The sequence below is a fragment of the Miniopterus natalensis genome, chromosome 12 (genome assembly GCF_054644295.1).
Source record: "Miniopterus natalensis isolate mMinNat1 chromosome 12, mMinNat1.hap1, whole genome shotgun sequence".
NCBI classification, from domain to species: Eukaryota; Metazoa; Chordata; class Mammalia; order Chiroptera; family Miniopteridae; genus Miniopterus; species Miniopterus natalensis.
In genome coordinates, this window is record NC_142092.1 from 72,413,033 (window position 1) to 72,434,512 (window position 21,480).

Below are 21,480 nucleotides of genomic sequence, written 5' to 3' on the forward strand. Positions count from 1 at the left end.
CTGGAGTGGGCAATGGGCCGTGGCCTCTGCTATCCAGCTGGGGACACAGTGAGCTGAGCTCAGCACCCCCCACGGGCAAAGGGCAAAGGGCAAAGGGCAAAGGGCAAAGGGCGCCGGCCTGTGATTTCCAGCCCCACTAAAGTTATTCTCTGGGTCTAGGGAGGGTCAGGAAATCCTCGCTCACCCCTGAGCCAGCTGCAGCAAAGGGGTATTTACCAGGGCAGGGGACAAGCCAGACACCAGGGGTAAGGACAGTGAATGCGCTGCTCAGGGGACTCGAGGAGCATCTGGAGGGTCCTGACCCACGAATTCCAGGAAACGTGTCTTCAGGCTGCACGGACCCAGCCCCTTCCTCCCTCTCCTAGCCCTTGGCTCAGTTCAGGCCTGGGGAGACTGTCTGATGGTCATGCTGGGGTCTCGGGACCACACAGATGAGGGTGGGCAGGCAGCTTGCCGGCCAGTTCCTCCAAGGCTGCTCCCAGTGGAGGAGGGGGAGTCTCTCCCCCTCAAAAAGTGGGTGCTTTTTCCAGAAGAAGGGGGAATGGATGTTGGGGAAGGAACAAAATCCAGTAAACACCCAGACCCTGCCTCCCTGGGCAGTTTCTGTTTCTGCAGACACCTCCCCTGGGCCTCCTGCCCAGCCAGGGTCTCTCACCCCCTGCAGCTCCCATGCCCGCCCGCCAGGTGAGCCTGAGCCCAGTTCTGGGAGAGGATCTGATTGGCCCACAGGACTCAGATGTCTGCCCTGGTCCAATCAGTCCTGGCCAATAGGGGTGAGGTCACAGCTTCTGAGGTCCACCTTCAGGGAAGGGGGGCTGGACACCCCAAATACCAGTGACCACAGAATTCGAGGATCCTCACAGCTGGAGCCAGTACTTTGAAGATCACTAGTGTGCTCCTCTCCCGGGGTGGGGGGAGAACTGACGGAGCTCCTTATGAGGGGACAATGCTGTGTCCCTCGGCTTCTGCCAGGCTCTGCCAGGGTCAAGCTCAGACGCGCTCAGGGCAGGCCCAGCCCTGGAGCCCAACACCACCCGGGGGGCCAGGGAGCTGCTCACCTCCTGGCGAGATCTCTGTGGGCTTCCCAGCCAGGCCCAGTCTCCTCTTCCCAGGGAGGCCAGAGCCAGAGCCAGGATACGGACTTCCCAGGGCAGATCCACGGGACAGCTCCTAGGAGCCCCTGCTGGCCTCCAGGCCTGGCCCGGCTCGGCTCTCCCGGTCATCTCTGAGCCAACCCAGGGCCCCTGAGGACAGGACTGGGACCAGAGAGGCAGACCGTGTGAGTGAGGCTCAGGACCGCGTATTCGGAGGTGGAGCTCTCTCTGGAAGTCTTTTTCCTGGACTCCCAGCCCCCATCTCCCCGGGGGCTTCATTTGTAAAAGAAGGGCCTCTGCTCGCTCCGGCTCTGAAACACGCTACAGCTAGGTGGCCTCTCCCAGCCAGTTAAAGATGGGCTGGGGGCAGGGGAGGGGAGGAGAGGGGAGCATCCCACCCCCATATCCCTCCCTACAGCATGGGCCCCAGCGGGCAGCAGCTTCCCAGGTTGGAGGCGGGACCCTTGGCCTCCCTTACTTCCCACCCAGCCAGCGGCTCCTGCTCCTGCGACTCTCCCCAGCTCCCCATGAAGGAACCCAGCCAACCCCGAGCTGACTGCAGGGCCCTGGCGGCCACGGTGCCCCTTCGAGGGAAGGGAGGTGTAGCTTTTGGCTCCTCCTAAATGGGCCGGGGCTTGGGGGGCCCTGAGGGCCAGTCCTTGCCAACCTGTCTCTGAAGGCGGGGAGGCCCTGTGACACGGCCCTGAGCTGCCCGAGCAGCCCTGGGTCTCCCCTGCTTTGCTGTGTGGCCGCGTCCCTCCCAGCAGGCCCCCGGGGAGCCTAAGTACAGCCTTGTTAATATTCTGAGTCACCGGCAGGCGCGGGAGCCGCTGGATGCGCCCGCCAGGCGTGTTCACAAGCACCTGCAGAGAACTCATTACATGGAGGTAAAACGTGGTTGAAAATCAATGAGGCCACCTGCGGATGGTTTTATGCGGCCTGGGCAGCAAAGAGGCGGCTGCAGGAGCCCTGGGGAATCCTAGGTGTGGCAAGTGGGCTTTTTCTCAAAAACAACAAGATGGCCCGGCTGGCCTGGCTCAGTGGTTGAGCGTCGACCTATGAACCAGGAGGTCACAGTTCGATCCCGGTCGGGGCACATGCCTGGGTTGCGGGCTCGATGTTTCTCTCTCTTCCTCTCTCTGAAATAAATGAAAATATATGCAAAACAAAACAAGATCAGTGTCGCCCCAGCTCAGCCCTTACTTCCAGTCTAACCCTACAGCGTCCGTCAGGTGGAGAGGGCTCGGCCCCGGGACAGCACGCCTGAGCCCAGGTCTGCCCCTGCTGCGTGGCTCCGGGCAGATGGGTTGCCTGGGAGAGACGCGCTAATAGGGGCATTGCAATGGGCGCCCTCTTGTGCTCTTGATGTTGGGTCCGGTCGGGGCATCCCCTCCTGACAGGCTGCTGGAATCACACCTGGCTGTGTGCCCTCAGGACACCGATGATGAATGACTGTCATTAGCAGAGTCTGGAGCAGGACGCTTCCTATAAATCATCTCCTCCCCTCCCGTGACAGCCCTGCCGCCGCCTCTGCTACCTGCCCCCTTCTCATATTTTCCCAGGAGCCTCTGGGACCCTCCAGGGAGACTGGAAAGGCCCCTCGGGGCCCCCCGACACCTTGTGCATCCCTTCTGTCTGAGGGTTTGTCTGTGGACACACTGTGTAGTAGCAGAAAACCTGACCTAGACTGGCTAGAGCGAAAGGGGAACTTGCTGACTTGTGTAACCCGGGAGTCCGGCAGTATCTGCCTTCAGGCAAGGCTCGATCCAGGCGTCCAGGCTGTGGGAGGGTCTGGGTTTCCTCCCTCCGTTTCTGGCTCTGCTTTCTCGGGGTGTTGGGGCTGCTCTGCAACTCGGCTGCCGGCAGCAGCTCAGGGCTTCCCACTGGTGTTCACATCTCGCTGAAGGCGACCCACTTCCTCCCCACTCACACCTTGCCAACCGAGAGGCCACACCACGTCTCATTGGCCCAGCCAGCCTGAGGGGTCATGTGTCTATTCTGAACCAATCAGTGTGGGGGTGGGGAGACAAGGGATAGGCTGGGAGTGTGGGGTCAGTCTCCCCCAGACTGAAGGCCGGGCCCCAGCTGACAGGGAGCAGCGATGTAACCCAGGTGAGGGGTAGGTAGGGCGGCCGGCCTGGAAATGGTCATGGGAAGAGAGAAGCAGGTGGACTGGGGCCAAGGACAGGGATGGGATGGGGGAGAGGAAGGCTGCTGGGAGGCTAATTGGCTGGTGCCCAACGGAGGGGGCACCACGTCAGGGGAGCCGAAGGTGAGCATCCAGAGAGGAGTCCTCCGGGGTCACAAGTTGCTGAGGACATGGCAGAGAGTAACCAAGCCCCAGGAGGTGGCGGGTGACTGGCCAGGGGAAGCCATACTGCTGCGAGTTGGGGGTACCGGAAATAAAGGAGCCGGCCCGAGAGGTGCGGCCTGCCAGTGGGGAGGGGCCTGCTCCTCGGCCTAGAGACATTTGCGTTTTTTGGTTTTATTTTTTAAAAACTGATTTGGAGAGAGACGGGGAGTGGGAGAGAAACATTGATGTGAGAGCGAAAGATGGGTGGGCTGCCTCCTGCACGCCCCCTACTGGCGATCGAGCCCGCAACCCGAGCGCGTGCCCTGACCGGGAAGGGGACCGGCGGCCCTTCGGTGCCCGGGACGCTCAACTCACCGAGCCACACCAGCCAGAGCAGGTTTTATGTTTTTCTTTTAATGGGAAAAACTTGAACAGGCTTTATTGCTGATGGGAAGGGGCGAGTTAAAATGGAAAGGGGGAGAGGAGGAGGGAAGTGGAGGCAATGCTCAGCTCTTCCCCACGGCCGCCGCTCCCCACAGGGCACCCCGGCATCGTTCTCGCACCCTGGGGCGTGGCCCTGCCAACACCAGCGTGCCCAGGGCCACTCGGCCCCGGACGGGGGGCCTGGCTCAGAGTGCGACGCCCGTTCTAAGCACACAGCGTTGAGTCTGCCGAGGAGCCGCCGTCTCAGGCCCTGAGGGTGCCCCCACGAGCAGGTTCCTCGTCCTGACGGCCAGCGGTCCCTTGCAAAGTGCGCACGAGCAGGCTGTGAGGCACAGCCCGAGCGGTTACTGACGCTGAGACCCAGCCCACACACTGCAGAGGCGGCTTCTCTCCATGCCGGAGGAGGGAGGCCGGTGCTCAGGGGCTCCCAGGGGCTCCCAGATTGGCCCACCGGGCCTGCGGCTCTGCAGGGAGGGCAGGATGGACGTGGGGCCCGCCAGGCAGTCTACGGGGTGAGGTCAGCACTGTCCCGCTCCTCTGCCCAGCCTCACTGTCACGTAGCCTGCAGCCCGAGGGAGTGCACAGCTATCAGTCTGCCCACCTGACAGGTTCCTGGTGAAGGACAGGACGCCCAAGGCAGCCGCCACAGGGAAGGAGTCCACGTGGCTGCTGGGAGGATTGACGAGGACCCTGGGGAGGCGGCCAGGTGCTCTGGCATGGCACACTGCTGACTCCACCGGCTCAGCCTTCTCACTAAAGAAGCCGGAAGGCGAGTGAGCTGTGGTCAAGCTCCCAGGCCTGGCCGTCCTAAGGTCAAGCCCAGGTCCCGGGCAGGCGCAGCTCCGTGGCCTCAAGCTCATGTGGCTGGGCAGCCCGGACGCTGCACCTCTCACTGATCAAGGGGCGCCCCTGCCTCCGCTCCCTCACCCGATCCCTCCGCCTGCAATTCCCCCAGGCAGGCGGGAGCCAGGGTGGAGTCCCGCTGAAGGACTGGGCCAGGCAGAGAAGGAAGCGGGGCTGCATCCGAGGCAGCGCCAGCCGGACGCTGCGGGTTAGCAGTGCAGCTTCTCGGGCCCCGCGGGGGGCCTACTGCACCAGCCGGGCAGCTCCAGGGCACGGCTGCCTGCTCGGGCTTGAGCTGCACTGGATTAGGTGGCCCCCGGGCCCCCCATGCCTGTCTCGGCTGTGCCCTCCCGGAGCCGCCCCAGTGTCCCTCGTGCTGCAGTCTGGCTTGACTGCTGGCTCCCCTCTCACAGGCTTCCTTCCCCCCTGGTGATGCCAGGCCTCGGGATGGGAATGGGTGTGGTGAGGCTCGCCACTGGCGGGAGCCCAGGCCCCGAGTCTGAACCTCTGCTAGGGGAGCCAGGGTCACTCCGACATTCAAAACACATAGCAGTGACCAGGCCCGACCTGATCCTCAACAAGGTTGGAATCTGGACACCTATCAGCTGGCTGACCTGGGTGGGTGGGTGTGTCTCACAAGCTTCTCTGGGCCCCAGTGTCTGTAGTTTCAGGGCTGGGGTTTTGGAGGGATCCACAGCAACCGTGAGAACCAGTCCCACCGTGCGAGGCTCCAGGAGCGCGAGCCACCCTGCGGCGCGGAGGGCAAGCAGTGGCCGTGGGAGACTTGCAAGGCGTGGCTCTCACTGAGAAGGGCCCCCCATGGGAAGTGTACGGGTGATGTACATGTCCCGTGTCTGTTATGGCGGAGGCTGCAGATTGCATGTGCATTTGCCAAAACCCAACCCGCTGCACACTTAGCAAGGGTGGACTGTAACGTATACAGGTTATACCTCGATTGAAAACATTCCTAATAAAATAGCAGGTTTGGGATTGGATGACTTCTAGAACTACTGAGTCTACACCCAGGATTTTCCTGACTCTATGTGGCTATCTCGTGGCGCTATGATGACCGCGGGCAGGGGCGTGCCTGCCAGCCCGTCCCCGTGTGGGCACCTCAGGTGGCAGCCTGCGCAGGGCCCAGTTCAGAAGGGCCTCCCTGCCCCCGGCGCAGGCAGGATGTCCGTGAACCACAGCGGATCTCGGTCTGTTCCAAAACACAGCCTCCGGGTGGGAGTCCCGTTTGAGTTTCACCAGCAGCTGCTGCACACCTGAGGCCCACGGAGCTTCTCCGGTTGTCAGTGGGAGCAGGTGGGAGGCAGTTAACTAATTTAATGAACAAAAATCACAAAGGAAAAAATTACGAGAGGGAGGTGGAGACGGCAGCCGGGAGGCAGTGACTCCCTGGATCACAAACATTCGTTTCCACCACAGAATCTTTATTTTACATGTTTGCACCACAGCGAGAAGCCATCCCAAACCGCACCCTGCGCAAAAGCCCCCCCCGCCACACTTACATAAATGCTCTCCGAGGATCGTCACGGTGAAAAACACGGGAAGCTCCTGCGCCCCTCACCTGAGAGCACAGTATGCAGACACCGTCTCCCCCGGACGGCACGTTGCTGGGTTAGCTGAGTCTGGCTGCTTTTGCGGTCACATGACCAGGCAAATACAATTTATGGTCTGTCCACGCTCCTGGGCGTCTAGCACCTCCTGTGTGGACAGTACCTGGGGCTCCTTTGGTTAACAAGCATCTTAAGTGCCTCAGAGGCTGACCCCTGTCCCTGTGTGATCCGGCTGCCAATGTAACGCCTCACACTTGCCTCAGAAGCAGCTGTCTTGGGAGTGGGTTATTTTTTCTATTTTGCCTGGACATTTGCTGACTTTGCCCAGAACTCCTCCTCCTCTAAGGGCCTGGCTGCAGACTTCCTGCCACCAGAATGCACCAGGCCCCTGGTGTGACACGGCTCCATCCTTGCCCTGGCACCTCCGTGCCCCCTGCAGTGGCTTCCTTCGCACAACGTCTCGGGATGCAGGCCTCATGTGTGAGCAGTGAGCCACGGAAAACTGTATGTACTTTTCACGCATAAACCGTGGAGAGTGCAGGCGAGTGCCCAGCTACCAGACGACCCTGGGGAGTTTGCAGGGTACTTGGCTCGCCCATCAGTAGCTACATTCAGGTGGTGACAAGTACTGGGCTCAATGCAGGTGGATCCCTTTTAAAGACTCCCTGCCAAGCGCCCTGGAGAAACCGAGCCCTGGGAAGGTGTGTGAGAACCCTGGGTGTGCTCCACATGAATGCCTCTGTGACACACCAGGAGGTGTCGTCAGTCTAACTCCTTCAGCGGGAAGCCACTGATTTAGGGAGTCCTAAAGGGGGAAGCAGCAGGCAGGCCACGGGCGCCTGGCCTCTGCGCGTCCTGCCCGGGGCTGGGTAGGTGTGGAGTGGGGTGGGTGGAGTGGGCAGCAAGCAGCATGAGGGGCTCTGTTCTGCAGGAAGCATGGAGCAGGGCCAACAGCCCCCTCAGACCGATGGTCCCTGCCAGACGCCGCTGGTCGTTAAAGCAGGCCTCTTTACACTCGTCCTGGTCAGTAAGGACGGGGTCCTTGCGGCAGGCTCTTAGGTACTAAGACATACACTGTAACGCAGGGAAGAGCATCACATACGGTCCAAAGCAATCACACACGCATTAGTGAGTCCTCTCGGCAGAGTTCTCCTTGGCTTAGAAAACGCATCCTGCCAGAGCTGCCAGGAAATGCTGCAATGCACCAGCCTTACCCGCATTCCGACGGCTGGCCAAGCCTGCGTGGAATCAATAGATGTGGGCGTGGGGGGGAGAGAAGGGGGGAGGAGGAGATGGGGGAAGAGGGGGAGGAGGGGCGCAGGCTGTGGAAAGAGCAGGGATCCTGATGAGATCATAATGGGAGGAGGAAATCCTGTCACGACAGTCACATGGAGTGGGCCTGTGCGCCCGGGTGCTGCCTTGGCTGGCTGGACAGAGCCGGGTGGGGAGGGGGAGACCCTGGCGGTTTTACTTGAGTGGTTTCCTGGGAGAGGTGACCCGACTCGGCTATGGCTACAGCTACGACCTGAGGAAGCACCTTCTGCACCGGAGCAACCTCTCCTTCTGCAGGAAGGCCCACAGCTCCCCGGTGTCTCGCCAGCTCATGCTCAGCCGTGAAATGCTTGCTGCTGAAATGTCAAAGCCTGAGGCCAGGCACCAGGCTGCTGGAGCCTGTGGCCACTGCTAGGAGCCAGGACTGACAGATCAGTGATTGTTCTTGTGAGCCAAGAGGTAATTTTCTATACGACACGGACTTTACTGAAGGAGAACAGAGCCCCCACTTCCTGCAATGCCACAGCCAGCAGGGCCTCCTGTCCATGGCAGGTTTCAGAGGGAGCCTGGACATTCGCGTGGGCAGAGATGGGGTCGGAGCAAGGAGTGAAGCAGTAAATACTGAGGGCTCTAGGGTGGGCACCTGTCTTCCCTGCCCAGCTTGGGGTGTGGGGAGGGCTGGACCCCCTAAGCGCCACAGCCCCTGAGCCCACGGGGACCAGGATGGAACTCAGGCTGAAGGGGCTGGGAGGTGGTGAAAGCTGTGCTTGGGACCCCGGTCAGTAAGTCAGTCATCTTGACCCAACAGTATGCTGATCACAACTATAAGGTGACAGACGGACAATGGTGGGGAGAGGGACTGGGGAGGGGGAAGAAAGGGGGGGAACAGGTCATCGGGGAGAAAAAGGGACATCTGTAATACTTTAAACAAAAATAAAAATTTAAACAAAAACAAAAACAACTATAAGGTGACAGAGAAAGAGAAGGAATTTTACAGAACAGGACAGAGAGACTAGGGAATTCTGTAAACTTAACTAGCAGCTGTCTTCCCGATCGCGGCCGGCGTTCTGATGTTTCCTGACCCCTGGCCAGGATACAGGCAGGCGAGCTGCCGGCGGAGGCTGTGCAGCCGGCTTCCAAACCACCACCACGCCCACCTGTGCCTTCCTGCTCCAAAGGGTCGGCCCTGGGAAGGCGCAGCCATGCAGGTGCTGGGAGAGCCCAGCTCCTGGAGGTAGGTGTGGGAAGCCAGCTCTCAGGGGCAGGGCAAGGGGCAGAAGCCAGTGTGGGCTTGGCTTGGCTCGGAGTGCAGGGCTCGCCACACACGGTCTTGCCTCCCTCACTCCTGCAGGCACTTGATTCCTCGCTCCCTCCGTGGAGACCCTCTAGGAGGGAGGTTTCATCACACTCTGGTTCTAGCCAAGAAGTCTAAGACTGAGTCAAGAACACTGCTTGCAGGACAAACAGTAGTGTCCCCCCCGAGGGAAGCACCCTGGGGGGGGGGGCTGAGACACATTTCTGCAGGTGGGACTGTTGGGGCACAGGAAAATCAAAGCTTTAAAAAGATCCCCATCTCCCTGCAACATCCTGCCCTGTTGTGTAGCTCCAAGTTAGAGAGAGGGAGAGAGAAAGGTCCCTTAGATGAATCCTCAGGCTGTGCTTCCCTGGTCCTGGGATGGGGAGACATGTGCACCTTCTGAGACCTGCGGAGGGGTGGCAGCAATGGCTGGGAGGGCACTGCCCCCACCACCGGGGGAGCCAGGACCAGGTCTCCATGGAGGTCTGGTGGGCACAGCGCAGAGGCCAATGAAAGTGCATAGTGGAGTTCTCTTGCCTCCGCTCGGCCAGCTCAGGAGCGGGAATGCACAGCAGAGGGAAACAACTGTTCCTAAGGAAAAACTTTAGGCCCCCAAATCCAGATACTGAGCGCCACCCCTAAACCTCGTGGTTTATGACTGGCCTTCCATGCCAGAGGTAGGAAAGCCACCGCCAAGGACCATCACCGTCCACACACCAGGAGGCTGCCACACCTGGGCACCCGAGCACTGGGAAGCCTTCCTGCCCTGGCCACGCTCGGTCTCCTGCCTCAGGTCCAGGGACCAGAGCCACAGCGGGAAGTGATCACGAAGCCTCTACACCCTCAGCGTCCGTGACCCTCTGAGCTGGTCCCATGATTGAACGGCTCAGCTGCAGTGCTGGGCACTGTGGGCAGCGCCCCGTGCTCATCCCCAATCTCAGTCTGTAGGGGAACCTTGGAGCTCCTGTGATGGACCCCACCCGCCCGGGTAAACCATTACCACTCATCCTCACACACATCCTGGGACACAGACCGGGACATGCTCAGATCCCATCTGCTTACGGGGAAGCCTGGTGATGACAACCCGCTTGCACCTCAGTATGTGCCTCAGCACCACCTCTTCTGACCCCAGCTGCTCCTGGAGTCAAATTCCTTCCCATTTCCCCCCCGTATTCCAATCACACGAAACAAATACAAACTGTGAGAGGAGGGGGACCAGGAGATGTGCTGCTCTGGATGATCAAGGAAACCCTACAGAATGCTTTTTGAACTAAAAATATATTTCTGCCCATCCTTTAGGCAACACAGAATACTGTTCAATCAGAACACCACTTCCACCTGCCAGGCTGGTCGTGCCCCAGGGCTGGGCTGATGGTGACATCACAGCCCTTGGACACAGCCCCTTTGGAAAGACTACTGGGGCTCCTAGAGCTGTCGGCTCCAGTTCCTTCCTGGACCCCGGATAAAGGTCTGAGGCCACATTTCGGGACAGGAGTCTGAGGCAGGCTCAACTGCTAAGTTAGGTTTTGACTCTGTTCCCCCAAATAACCTGATTTCATTTGTTTTAGTCTCCAAAAGCTGCAATGACCCTCTCCCTTCCTGACAGACAGAGAGCCCTCACCTCCTCCCCACCCAGCATTCCTTTAGCTGTGCCACACAGTGGGGGTCACACTGCATGGACCCTAAGAGCTCCCAATTAAAAAAATCTATGTATAAACCAAAACAAAGCCTTCCTTTTATTCGTCTCCTTGCTGTACCCCTCCGCAGTGCCCCCTGGAGGAGAACCCAGCGTGTATGACCAGCCATAGGTCCAGTTTTCATGAGAGTAAAAAATCAGGCCCCCGTGGCACTGTGTTCCCAGCCATGTGCTCTGTGGTGCCGCTGTCGGGAGGTGCCGCCTGCTCTTGCTCACCAATAGGACTGTTAATAAATTAAGTTCTCTGCCGGGCCAGCCTCAGGTGCTCCGTCACGCGGCGCACTCCCAGTCGCCCTGGGGCTCCACCGAGCCGTTGGTCACCCTCTTGACCTTCTTCATGTTCTCCATCACGCCCGAGGTCGTCACGCTGCACAGGAAACAATGAGGAACACGTCAGTGGTCGGGAAGGCCACCATCACCAGCACCGTACCCGGAGTTGGAACTGGGCTCGACTCTGACTGCTCCTGGCGGCTGTGTAGCTTGGCCAGGCCACCTGAGGTCTCCGTGCTCCATGACAGTAACTACCTCTGCTTCCCAGGCTATCGTGAGGGGAATGAGATTCTCCAAAGCACCCAAGCAACCTGCAGCGGCTGTCATGACCACCGTCACCACTAGCCCTGGCCACGCCCTCCAAGGGTCTCATGCTGTGGCCATGTCCTCCAGTTATGGTCATGGGACCATCCCTGAGTTACAGTTAGCATGCTGAAAAGAAAGCTAGCCCCACACTGACATTCCCGACACCCAGACGCACTGGAGCACACCTGACCTGGGACAGAGCACAGGTGGGGGGCAGCTCCAGTGAACAATCAGCAGCTGGGGACACAGGCACAGGCTTCTGGAGCCGCCCAGATCGCAGCGACCACGGCTCACCTCACAGATGGGACAGTGAGGTCCTGCGGGGAGAGTCCTGTCCTGCTTGCCTCTGCTCTCACCTTCTCTGCCCAACTAACTCCCTCGTGTCCCAGCAGGTGACATGCCCTTCTGTGGCTCCGGGCACGCCTGGACTGAAGCATTGCCTACGCTCTGCCCCACTGTCCCTGCAGCAGACTGGGCTTTCTGAAGGCAGGGTTTCTGCTCTGGCTGGTGCTCCACAGCTGCCATAGGGCACAAGGCCAGCTGGCCTCTGGCTGCCCAGCCCAGCGCCCGATCCAGCAGAAGCTGTCCTGCCTGGTTTGCCCCCACCAGCTGTTCCATGTGCAGCCTTTGTCATGGGAGAGCCCACATCACTACCACAGGATGGTGCTCACCCAGGCCCTGAGACTGTGACCAGAGCACTCTCGCTCTGTGACAGGTGTGAAAAGAGAGAGCCCGAGGACAAGCCAACCTTCCCAAGTCTTGTCAGAATAAAGAACACACTCTGTAGCCTCCACAAACTGGGGGTCTGTCTGTCCACGCCCTCTCCCTTCCCTTCTCTGACAACCACAGACCCTCTTGCTAAAATGGTTACCCTACCACCAAGTACTGTCAGAGAGAAACAAACACTGAAACAGAGTTTGGCCCCAAGAAAATACCTTCCCAATGCATCCACACTTCTAGACTGATGGCTGACGGACAGGATGTGGGGACAGGAGCTCCCGCATGGCTGTCGAGAACGTCAACCGGTACAGCCACGTGGGAGCACAGTCCAGCCAAGCAGAAGATGCCAGGGGCCAGCCATTCGGCTCCCAGCTGCCCGCTCCAGAGAAGCCCTGCGGCAACGTGTATGGCACAAGCAAGGGTCCCCGGTAGGGATGGACAAATACCCCGGGTCTCAGGTGACTTCCTAACACTGCTCTTACTAGACTCACTCTCGTTTGTGTCTCTTCAACCACAGTCACTCGCTTAAGTTCTGCAGCTTCCAGAAGAGGCGCAAGTGATAAGTCTCCTGCTCTCTCTCCACCATCTATAAACAGGTGTTTCTGCCTCTGCACAGGGAGGTGCTGTCTGGAGCCCCAGCAGGATCTGCCTTCCGCTTACTGTTCCCACAGTGGAGCTGGCACCGGGAGCTGGCCCGTGCCAGCCCAGCAGCTGAGGCTCCACCTTTGAATTGGGAAAAATCAGAAGGCTGCCGTCGCTGGAGGCAGTGCACTGGAAACTCAGCCTCGGGTTAATCATCGGACAATGGACCTGGCCCATCACAGTACATCCATTAACAAGCAAAATATTCTTAATCGCCATTCACTTCTCTAGCAAGTAACTGCCCTTCCCCAGAAGACAGGTCCCTAGTCGCTCACCCTGAGACTCAGAGGCCCGTTAACCTCAGATACGGGCGTCACTGTGCCGGCCATGAAGAGCCACTTGTTACGATGACAGAGAACGCCTGACCATAACCAGGAGACGTACAGGAGATTTGGATGATCAGATTCTCAGATACGGGTTTCCCAGTGGCAGGGGCCCAGTAGGAAGAGGGCCTGCCCGACCTCAGCAGTGAATAGGCCCAGCATACCCCAAGTTCTCGCCACCAGGGTTACCGGGATCAGTGTCCACTTCCTTCTGCTAAACATAGAGGCCCCGCCTCTGGAGCAACAAAATGTGGAGAGGCTGCTCCCGTCCACACAGTGCCCCTAGTCAGTAAAGGTGAGGGGGGAGAAGAGATTTCTTACACGGATTCCATTTCCAGGTCGTCGTCTTCCTGAGAAAGCTGCAGGTAGGGGTTGTCTGAGGCGGGGCGGAACTTGTACCCGGTGAGCACAAAGAACACCAGCGTGGCCATTTCCTCCAGGAGCTGCAGATCGAAAACACCCAACAGAGGGATGAGCAACCTGTACTCCAGAGAGCAGTGGCACTAAACAAGGGGCCCCCCCACCCCGGGCAATGCCCCACTCCACGGCCACTCCTCCAGCACCAGAGCTCATGGCTAGACAGCATCTTCTTCACTAGCTGCACGGAGGCCTCGCCAGGAATTTCTGCCGGGAGATGACACTGAAGCCTCTTGCTATACCTGGAGTCTCCACTGCCGGATTTTAAGGGTCATTATACACCCACTTCCAACAGCACCTGACGCATCAAGTGAGCCCTTGAAGGGAAGTCTCCCAACCACTTGGTGGCCCACCCTACCCTCAAGGTTAACCTAGTCCCAGGGCACTGCAAACAGGCTCTACACTGAAATGATGATAGTGGGCAAAGAAGGGGAGGTCTGGGCTCTAAGCTCCTCTAAGCCCTGGAACTGACAGAGAAGACCTGTCTCGTCTGGGTTTTAATCACACAGAGCAAACCTTACTCTCTGCCTGAGGCTCTTCAAAAGACTTTTCAAATCGAACTCTAAAATCAATAATGCAATACTTGCAGATTTCTCATGTGACCCAGCAGCTCTCCTGAACATAATCATAATCACAGACCAGAAGAGATAGAGGCCTTACTGGGCACAGCCAGGTAAGCTGTGACAACCTTCAGCTGTAGCCTCAGACTGTCCCCAGACATCAATTCCTGGCCCTGGCCCTGGCCCTGGCCCTGGCCCCGGCCCCGGAGAGCATACCTGGTAGAGCCACTTCCACTGGAAGGGCACAGCGAATTTGAGGAAAAATGCAATGATCCTGGTGAAGTATATGTAACATACGATCTACATAGAGAGGAGAGAAACAAGAAGTCAACACAGAAATTTGGCACCACTTTCTTCCAACAACTTGCTTTCCAATGAACCACAAAACAGGAAACAGAATTACCCAAATAAAAGCATCAGACACTTATCGGGTTAATAATAAATCCTGCAGACAGTGGGCTCCTCCACTGGTCACACCACTCCCCGGGGGGGACAGACGTGCAGCATGGCTGTCTGACTCCTGAGGAGCCCCCCACCCTCCACAGACAGCCAACTGACTTCAACCCCCTCAGGGAACTACTCTCACTCCCAGTTAGAGGAATGCTTTCCAGTAGTGGCACCAGCTAAGCCACACCGGGAAGCACTGCTTCCAGGCTCTGCAGCAGATTCTGGGACATCTGAGGTCCACACAGCACAGGACCAATAACACTAAGTCCTCTAGTGAGAGAAGGTCCACCCAATGACCGCTCAGCATGGCTGCTCATTGGGACCAGGAGAAAATGTCTAAAGGGGCAGTCTGTGTCAAAACCACAAAACTGTAGTTCGATTCCCAGTCAGGGCACATGCCCGGTTGCAGGCTCGATCCCCAGTAGGGGGTGTGCAGGAGGCAGCTGATCAATGACTCTCTCTCATCGTTGATATTTCTCTCTCTCTCTGTCTTTCCCTTCCTCTCTCTGAAATTAAAAAAAAAACAAAAAACTTAAAAAAATACCAAGCAGGTACTGCTTTTCTGAGTAGGTAGAGCCAAATTTAAAACTAGACTTTAAGAAGAAGGCATCAGACATTTAATTCCCCACAGCCAGGAACACAGATTGGTCCGTGGAGTGAACCCACTCAGCTGGGCAGCACCCATCTCCTGCTCTCACCCATCCTCTGCGAGCCCATGTGCTCTACTCCTATTTACAGATTTAGGATTTTTTACTCACCAAGACGTAATAATGTCTGAAAAGTTTCAGTTTTGCTAAGTTAATAGCAGCTAGGGAGAAGAACAAATAAAGGCTCATTAACTTTTCTCACTTGCAAGGCACCCACCCTTCACAGTCAAGGGGCCGAGTCTAACGAAACAGCAAAGAGCACTGCCCAGGGGCACGGCTGTACTCTGTACTCCTGGAAATGCAACTGCTGGGCCAGATCCCTCCCGTCCCCCCCACACAAGTCACCCGGAGAGTCGGGGAGCTGTGGGACAGCAGGCAGGGTTCCAGTTCCAGTGCAGGTGCAAACCGGCATGTTTCCCCAGTCCTGGGTTCAGTAGCTTCAAACTGGCCACCCGGGGGGCACGCCAACACCACAGAAACCAGCAGCCACTGCAGATCAGGATCTCCCCCCACCCTGCCAAAGACGTCGTTAAACATTTCAGCTCTGCCACTGTGGCTGACTGGGCTGCACCCCAAAGAGGACGAGTCTTGGGGGGGTCCCTGAACCATCTGGGGGAACCTCCCACTAGTTCAGGGTGTAGATTCAATGAACAGTGGTGCAGCTTGCAAATTTAAACTTCACTTAGATTGCACCAAGTGCCTGTAGCAAGCCTTTTAAATACAACCTCCCCGGCTGTGTCCTACCTTCCCGCTGGCTCAAGGTCAGGGAGCTGGACTGCTAACTTCCTGCCACCGCCTATGGCCATGAAATATTGATGACCACAGAGGGCAGTGGCTCCCTCCCCAACGAGCAGGCCTTTCATTCATCACAAACCTTCCAGCAGGAGGCAAATTAATTTTGCTTAATAGCATTCAATTACTGGTTCCATTAGGAACGGCCTGTGGGCGGTGGAGGCTCAACTGCCCCCCCTGCCTCCCCATTAGTGGGGACAGTCAAGCTTGGGACTCCAAAGGAAATTCCCGGAATCCTAACTGATCTTCAAGGCGAACAGCAGCGTCGGGCTCTCTCCTAAGAAGCCCAAAGCATCAATGAGGAGATCAGCAGCTCCCTCCGGGACACTCTAACTCCAGGCCGAGACGCTGTCCCCCCACCAGCCTGCACTGGACGCGTGTGCAGCAGCGCCAGGCAGCCTGAGCAAGGCGGGCGGACCAGCCAAGGCTCTCATCGGGCAGTCCCTCCGGCAGGCTATGATTTTTTAGATTAAATCTCTGGTTCTCGGCCGTGTTTCATCCACTCCGACTCCGGGCCAGGCCCCAGGTGCAGGAGTGACCGAGGCAGCGCGGCTGTCGGCCCAGGGTTGGCTGCCACCCCTCAGGAAAGAGCCACCAAACCCTGAGCTGTACACTCAATACCAAGTGCACAGAGTACCTGGGGAGCATGTGACATGAACAGGTAGGTGTCCTAACCCAGGACGGGAGAGGACTCACGGGGACAGGTGTGAAAACCGAGACGTGTGGGATAACTAAGTTTCCACCGACGTAAAGCTCCCTCCCCTCACTGGCAGGAACGCGTGTTCCTCCTGTTCAGCGGGGAGCGAGCGTGGTGAGACCAGGTGGAGAAATGCTCAGGAAGCGCAGGTGCGAAGGCTCAGACGGCAGCCAGCGCCCAGCACCGCGCCCAGCGCCGCGCGGGAGGAGAGCGGCTCCGTGCAGCTGGAGGCGAGAGGCTGGAGGAATGTGGGAAGCAAGCCAGCTGGCCTCCTTGCTGATGCCAGGGCCCCAGAGAGCCTCAGAAGGGTCTGAAGCAGGGCAGTGCCTTGGGCACATCTACATTTTAGGACACTCTCTGGGGAAAGGAGAGAACCAAAATAAAAGCCTGATTGAGGTCGGAACCCTTGGATTTGTGAGGTCCCTCTAGAAGGTGGTGAGGGATTTCTCAGGAACAGCAGGGGATGGGCAGGGCAGTAAGCCAGGCTGATCCCACCCTGCTGCTTGGCCAGGGAGATGGAAGGTCAAGGCGATGAAGCTCAGGACCAGAGAGAATTCTTTAGCTGAAGCCTGATGGGTCCCTTGCCTGTCCCAGGGAAGGAGAGCAGGGGTGGGGACGGGGAGGGTTGACTGAGAGAAAGCAGAGGTGTTCCCACAATGTGGGTAGTGAGAGGAGGGAGCAGAATGCGCGGTCCTAACATCTCCCTGGTGTCACTCGCATCACCAGGTCACCTGCAGGATGACTGAGACTGCACAGCAAGGCAGCCATGAGCTCCTCCAGCAACGCGCCTGGGCACCCACATCCCGCACCCAGAGGAGTGAGTCATCAGCACAGGCACCGATGTCATGCCATCCCGGACACCAGCTAGGACTGACCAACGGACCCTGGGAACAACCAGTGATGTCTTTAAGAAATGCAGCCACAACAAGCAGAGCTCAAAGTTGTTTCCCAAACCCACCAGTCGTGACAGACAACATGGGTCCAGCCACGTGCAAGACAGCTGCCTATGAGACTGCTGGTCATGGGATCAGGCTCCCAGGTCCCACATGGGTGTTCTAGTCACAGCTGAGGCAGTGGAGGTAGGGAGGAAGCTTACTTATTGCAGTGAGAAACAGGAGTGGGTAACACTGCAGGCCCTGCACACCTGAACATCTGGGGTTCAAATTCCAACCCTGCTGCTTCCTGGCTGTGTGACCTCAGGTAAGCCTCCTAATCTCTCTGAGTCTGTTTCTTCATCTGTTAACAAGGATCGCAGCACCTCCCACTGGGGTTGCTAGGGCGGCACACAGTAAGCACCTGACGAACGGCTGATGTCACAGTGTCAGGACAATATGAGGACTACATCGCATTAACCAAATACCGAATGTGGCACGTCCTGTGTTACAGGGGCCACCACCTCTGGCACAAACCCAGCCTCTAGCAGTAAATCAGAACAAGCGGTGGCCTAGGGACTGCCACAGCCTGGGCTCTCCAGGACACAGGGCTGCAGTGTGCCCAGGACAGATGAGTCAGCCGCTACACCGGGGGGACAGCTCTGGGACGGGAAACTTCACCAGCAGAGCTACAAGCAGGAACCCAGCAGGAAGCAGCCTGCAATCCCAAGCCTCCTGTCTTCTTCCAAAAAAGCTTTTCCTGACGTTAAGAAGGCTGACAGCGTGCTGTTCGCTGGCCCACAGTGTGCTGGCCCCAGGGAATAGAAAGCTCACCAAGTCCGGGCCGGCTATTTCTGACCCCACCACGAGGAACAGCAAATATGGTAAAAGAATGGGCATGGTGAGAAGAAAATGCCTCGGACAGGAGCCAGGAACCCACATTCCAGTCCCTGCATCACCAGGGCTCAGGGTGCCGCAGCCTGGCCGGGTCCTTCTCGGCCCCTTCGGAGATTTTCTTCAGGGCAACGCTTCCTGACCGGGTAAGCACCAGAATTCCCCAGAGCTTCACTCAGCATGGACGCCGGGCAGCCCCTGGTCTATGGACTTGGGCCTGGCTAAGAGGATTCTGGAAAACCTCCCAGGGAATGGGGCGGAGGGGAAGCATGCACACCCACTTCAGGAGCTCCTACAGGCTGACCTGCTGCTGTGGGATCCCTGTTTTTCCCATTACCCTCAGAAAAATGGCCAGGACCCTGGGCTTTGGCACAAGCTTTTTACTGACAAGAACGGAACAAGTGCCCACTGAGGCAGAAAGTGCCAGCCCTCTCAAACGCTTAGCAAGCCTGGACTCTCTCTGACCAGCAGCAAGGGGAGGTGCTGCCCCTCCCCAGACAGCCCCTTTCCTCTTGAAAGCAAAGAGAAGCTAAGCAGGCCGGGGAGAGGACACACTGCCCTGCCCCCAGCTCTGCAGCACACTCCCTGGAGGTGCTGGAACTGCGGCAACGAGGAGAGTGGCTGGTCCTCACCATCCACCGAGTGCTAACCACGGGCCAGGCCCGGGCTGGTCGCCACCAGGCCTCATCCCGTGTGACCCGCACAGCAGCCTCTCAGAGGGAGGACACTATTTCCTCCGCTTCACGATGGACGGCCCTGGGCCTGGAGGAGGTTAGTAAATTACCAAGGCCCCAGAGCCAGTAAGTGGGGAAGCCAGCAGTCAAACCAAGTCCAACTCCCTCCAAGGACCAAGCTCTCGATGCCCACACTGCGCTAAGAGGAAGGCAATTCACAGCTTTATAATCCACCAGCCGCCCAGGGAGACGCAATCATGGCTCACAATGCCCAGCAATGCCCGGGAGCCACCAGTGATCCTTCTTGAGGAGTAAATCCTAACTGATTTATGGGACACAGAGCAAAGGCTCACAGCCGCCACTTAGAGGGTAAAAAATTTCCAAAACAATCCTTCCCTGGTGTGAGGAAAGCCTCAAGGCTTAAAAACATCCCCACCTACCCATCATTCTTTTCTCCAGCTCTCTCCCTGCCGCGCCGCAGAGGGACTTTTGAGCCAAACACAAAAATGAAAGAAATGAGGATGGTGGCGACCCGGGAATGGCACCAGCTGCTCTGACTCACTCGACCTCAGCGTTTCTGGTCTGTCAGAGCTCCAGGCGTGAGCACACCGCGTGGGGGACAGGCAGCTTCTCCCCGTTCGGGTCGAGCACAGGCCTGAAAGCTGACCTGGGACCACACTGGCCCGAAAGTGTCCATTCTGCAGAGTGATTGGCCTATGGGGTGCCATCTGGCCTCTGCTAAGAGATCCCACTAATCCATCTCACAAAGACAGGCCCCAGAGCAAGTATGAGAAAGGCTATGATAAGAACTATGCAGAGAATGAAATGTTTTGATTTTCAAACTGTTGTCACATGGAAAGTGGTTCAAAATACACTTCTAATATACGTTTAACACAGTGACCCAGGAGTGGTCTGAAGTCATCAAACTAAAGAGTTAAAGGCTGTGCATCTCATTGTAGGAAAAATATCTTAAATAATAAAAACATCAAAGAAAGAGGCAAAAATAGCCCAAGAGAGTGGCTGACACCACCACCACACAGCTTTACAATCAGCAACAGGCTAGAAGTTCAGACGTCCCATCACCTAGTGACACAGCCTGGTCAAGAGCAGACAACACTTCTCAACAGAGAACCTGGCCTCCCTGGATACTGCGGTAATCAACCAAGAAGTGCTGGTTCCAAAAGTGTCCCAAGACTCGCAGAAAGCAAATGCATGCCAACGGCGGGGGTAAGAGCCATGCCCAGACCCAGGGAGGACACGCCAACCAGCCTGCTGCCCAGGCCACTGCGGCCAATGCCTCCGGGGTAGTTAGTTCCCGAAGTCTCACAGGCTAACAGAAAACCAGCCATGCGTCCGTGATGAGGCTGCTCCTCAGGCTGGGATGGGGAGGCCTCTCTGCTTTCAGCTGTAAGTTATACTAACTCAGGGCCAGACCTCCAGTCGATTGATTATTTCAAAATGTTGACCAGAGGTTGTGCTTAGGTGGACAACAAAAGCATTTTGAGTGACCTGCTGAGGGTAAGTATTGGAGAGAGGTTTTGGTGACTGAAAGAATTTAAAATCATTATATTAGGCCAGTTGAACAAAATACACGTTTTCTCTCTCATTCACCTTCAACACGCTATTTAGCTGAGGTTTTTACCCTTTCCAGGGTCAGACTCCTTTGCAAATTTGCTGAGAGCCACACACCTCTGCCCAGGTAAACGCAGGCATGCTCAACAGTTCACCTATGGCTGGTGCACACACTCCTCGTGTGTGAAGGATGGACTCACGGACGCCACATGAACACCCTCTGAGTTACAGAATCCTCCCTGTGCGACTGCAGACTACAGGGACAGGAACGGACTTACAAGTGTGCTCTCACAACAAGGGGACAGCGGGGTGAAAATGAGAGGGTGAAGGAAATCTCCTTTCCTCTCCTATTCTGTCATTATGAGGCAGTGATCCAGAGGGGCTCCCAATGGACGTCCCTCAACAGCAGTGTGGAAAACAGCACCTGCAATTCTTGGGGGGGGGGGGGGGGGGGGGGAGGGGTCATCCCTGCCCAGGCTGCACAGCCTAGAGCCCTCTCCACGGTAAAATGTGCAGATGGTGGCTCTCCTTCCACCCGCCCTCTTTCCTCCCCTGCAGCTTCTGACCGAGAGTCTCCCGGTTTAAGCCAATACTAACCCTCAGGGCACACAGCACCGGCTGGGGCTCTCTCAGTTTCTACTTGGGAAGTGAAAATAAAGGTGGGACAAATGTATTAATTATAACCAGGAACTGAGTGAAAAGAGTCAGGGAAGAGAGTGCTCATAAAACATCAGCCCAGGTGGAAATGCAGACCCAAAGCCATGCGGGCACACTGAGGAGCTCTGTGCTAAAAGCCACTGTCAAAGAGAAGCACAGGTTCCCACGGCAGCCAGAGACAACACACACAGGCAAAACTAGTTATAAAATGGGGGAGGGAAGTACTTCTCCCCCTTCCCCTCCGTGGGTTTTTCACTAGGTTTGTTTGTATGAAAACACCCAAATAAAACATATGTTTGGCATGAGCTGCCCAGAACAAATGGATATCTTAGGCAGCCACAAGAACCTGACCAAGGAAGTCTGAAATGAGCCCAGTTGCACTGGAAAAAAGAACCAGGCAGCCCTTCAGGACCATTCATGGTCGTCCTGACAATGAGACTCAAGAAGCTTCATCCCTAGTACATGGTTCTCAAACTTTTGGTCGAGGGC

General features: G+C 57.3%; 1 protein-coding gene across 1 annotated transcript in view; it reads right to left on the bottom strand.

Annotated features, from left to right (window-relative positions):
- Window positions 1–10,548: 10,548 nt before the first annotated feature.
- The window catches only part of GPR107 (G protein-coupled receptor 107), a 47,982-nt gene continuing 37,050 nt past the window's right edge, over window positions 10,549–21,480 (bottom strand). The window contains exons 15-18 of the mRNA XM_087823022.1: window positions 14,945–14,994; window positions 13,956–14,039; window positions 13,084–13,205; window positions 10,549–10,868 (exon numbers count right to left, since the gene is read on the bottom strand). Coding sequence (XP_087679148.1) covers window positions 10,772–10,868; window positions 13,084–13,205; window positions 13,956–14,039; window positions 14,945–14,994 — 353 coding nt within the window. The 3' untranslated portion in view covers window positions 10,549–10,771. The remainder of the gene's footprint in view (window positions 10,869–13,083; window positions 13,206–13,955; window positions 14,040–14,944; window positions 14,995–21,480) is intronic.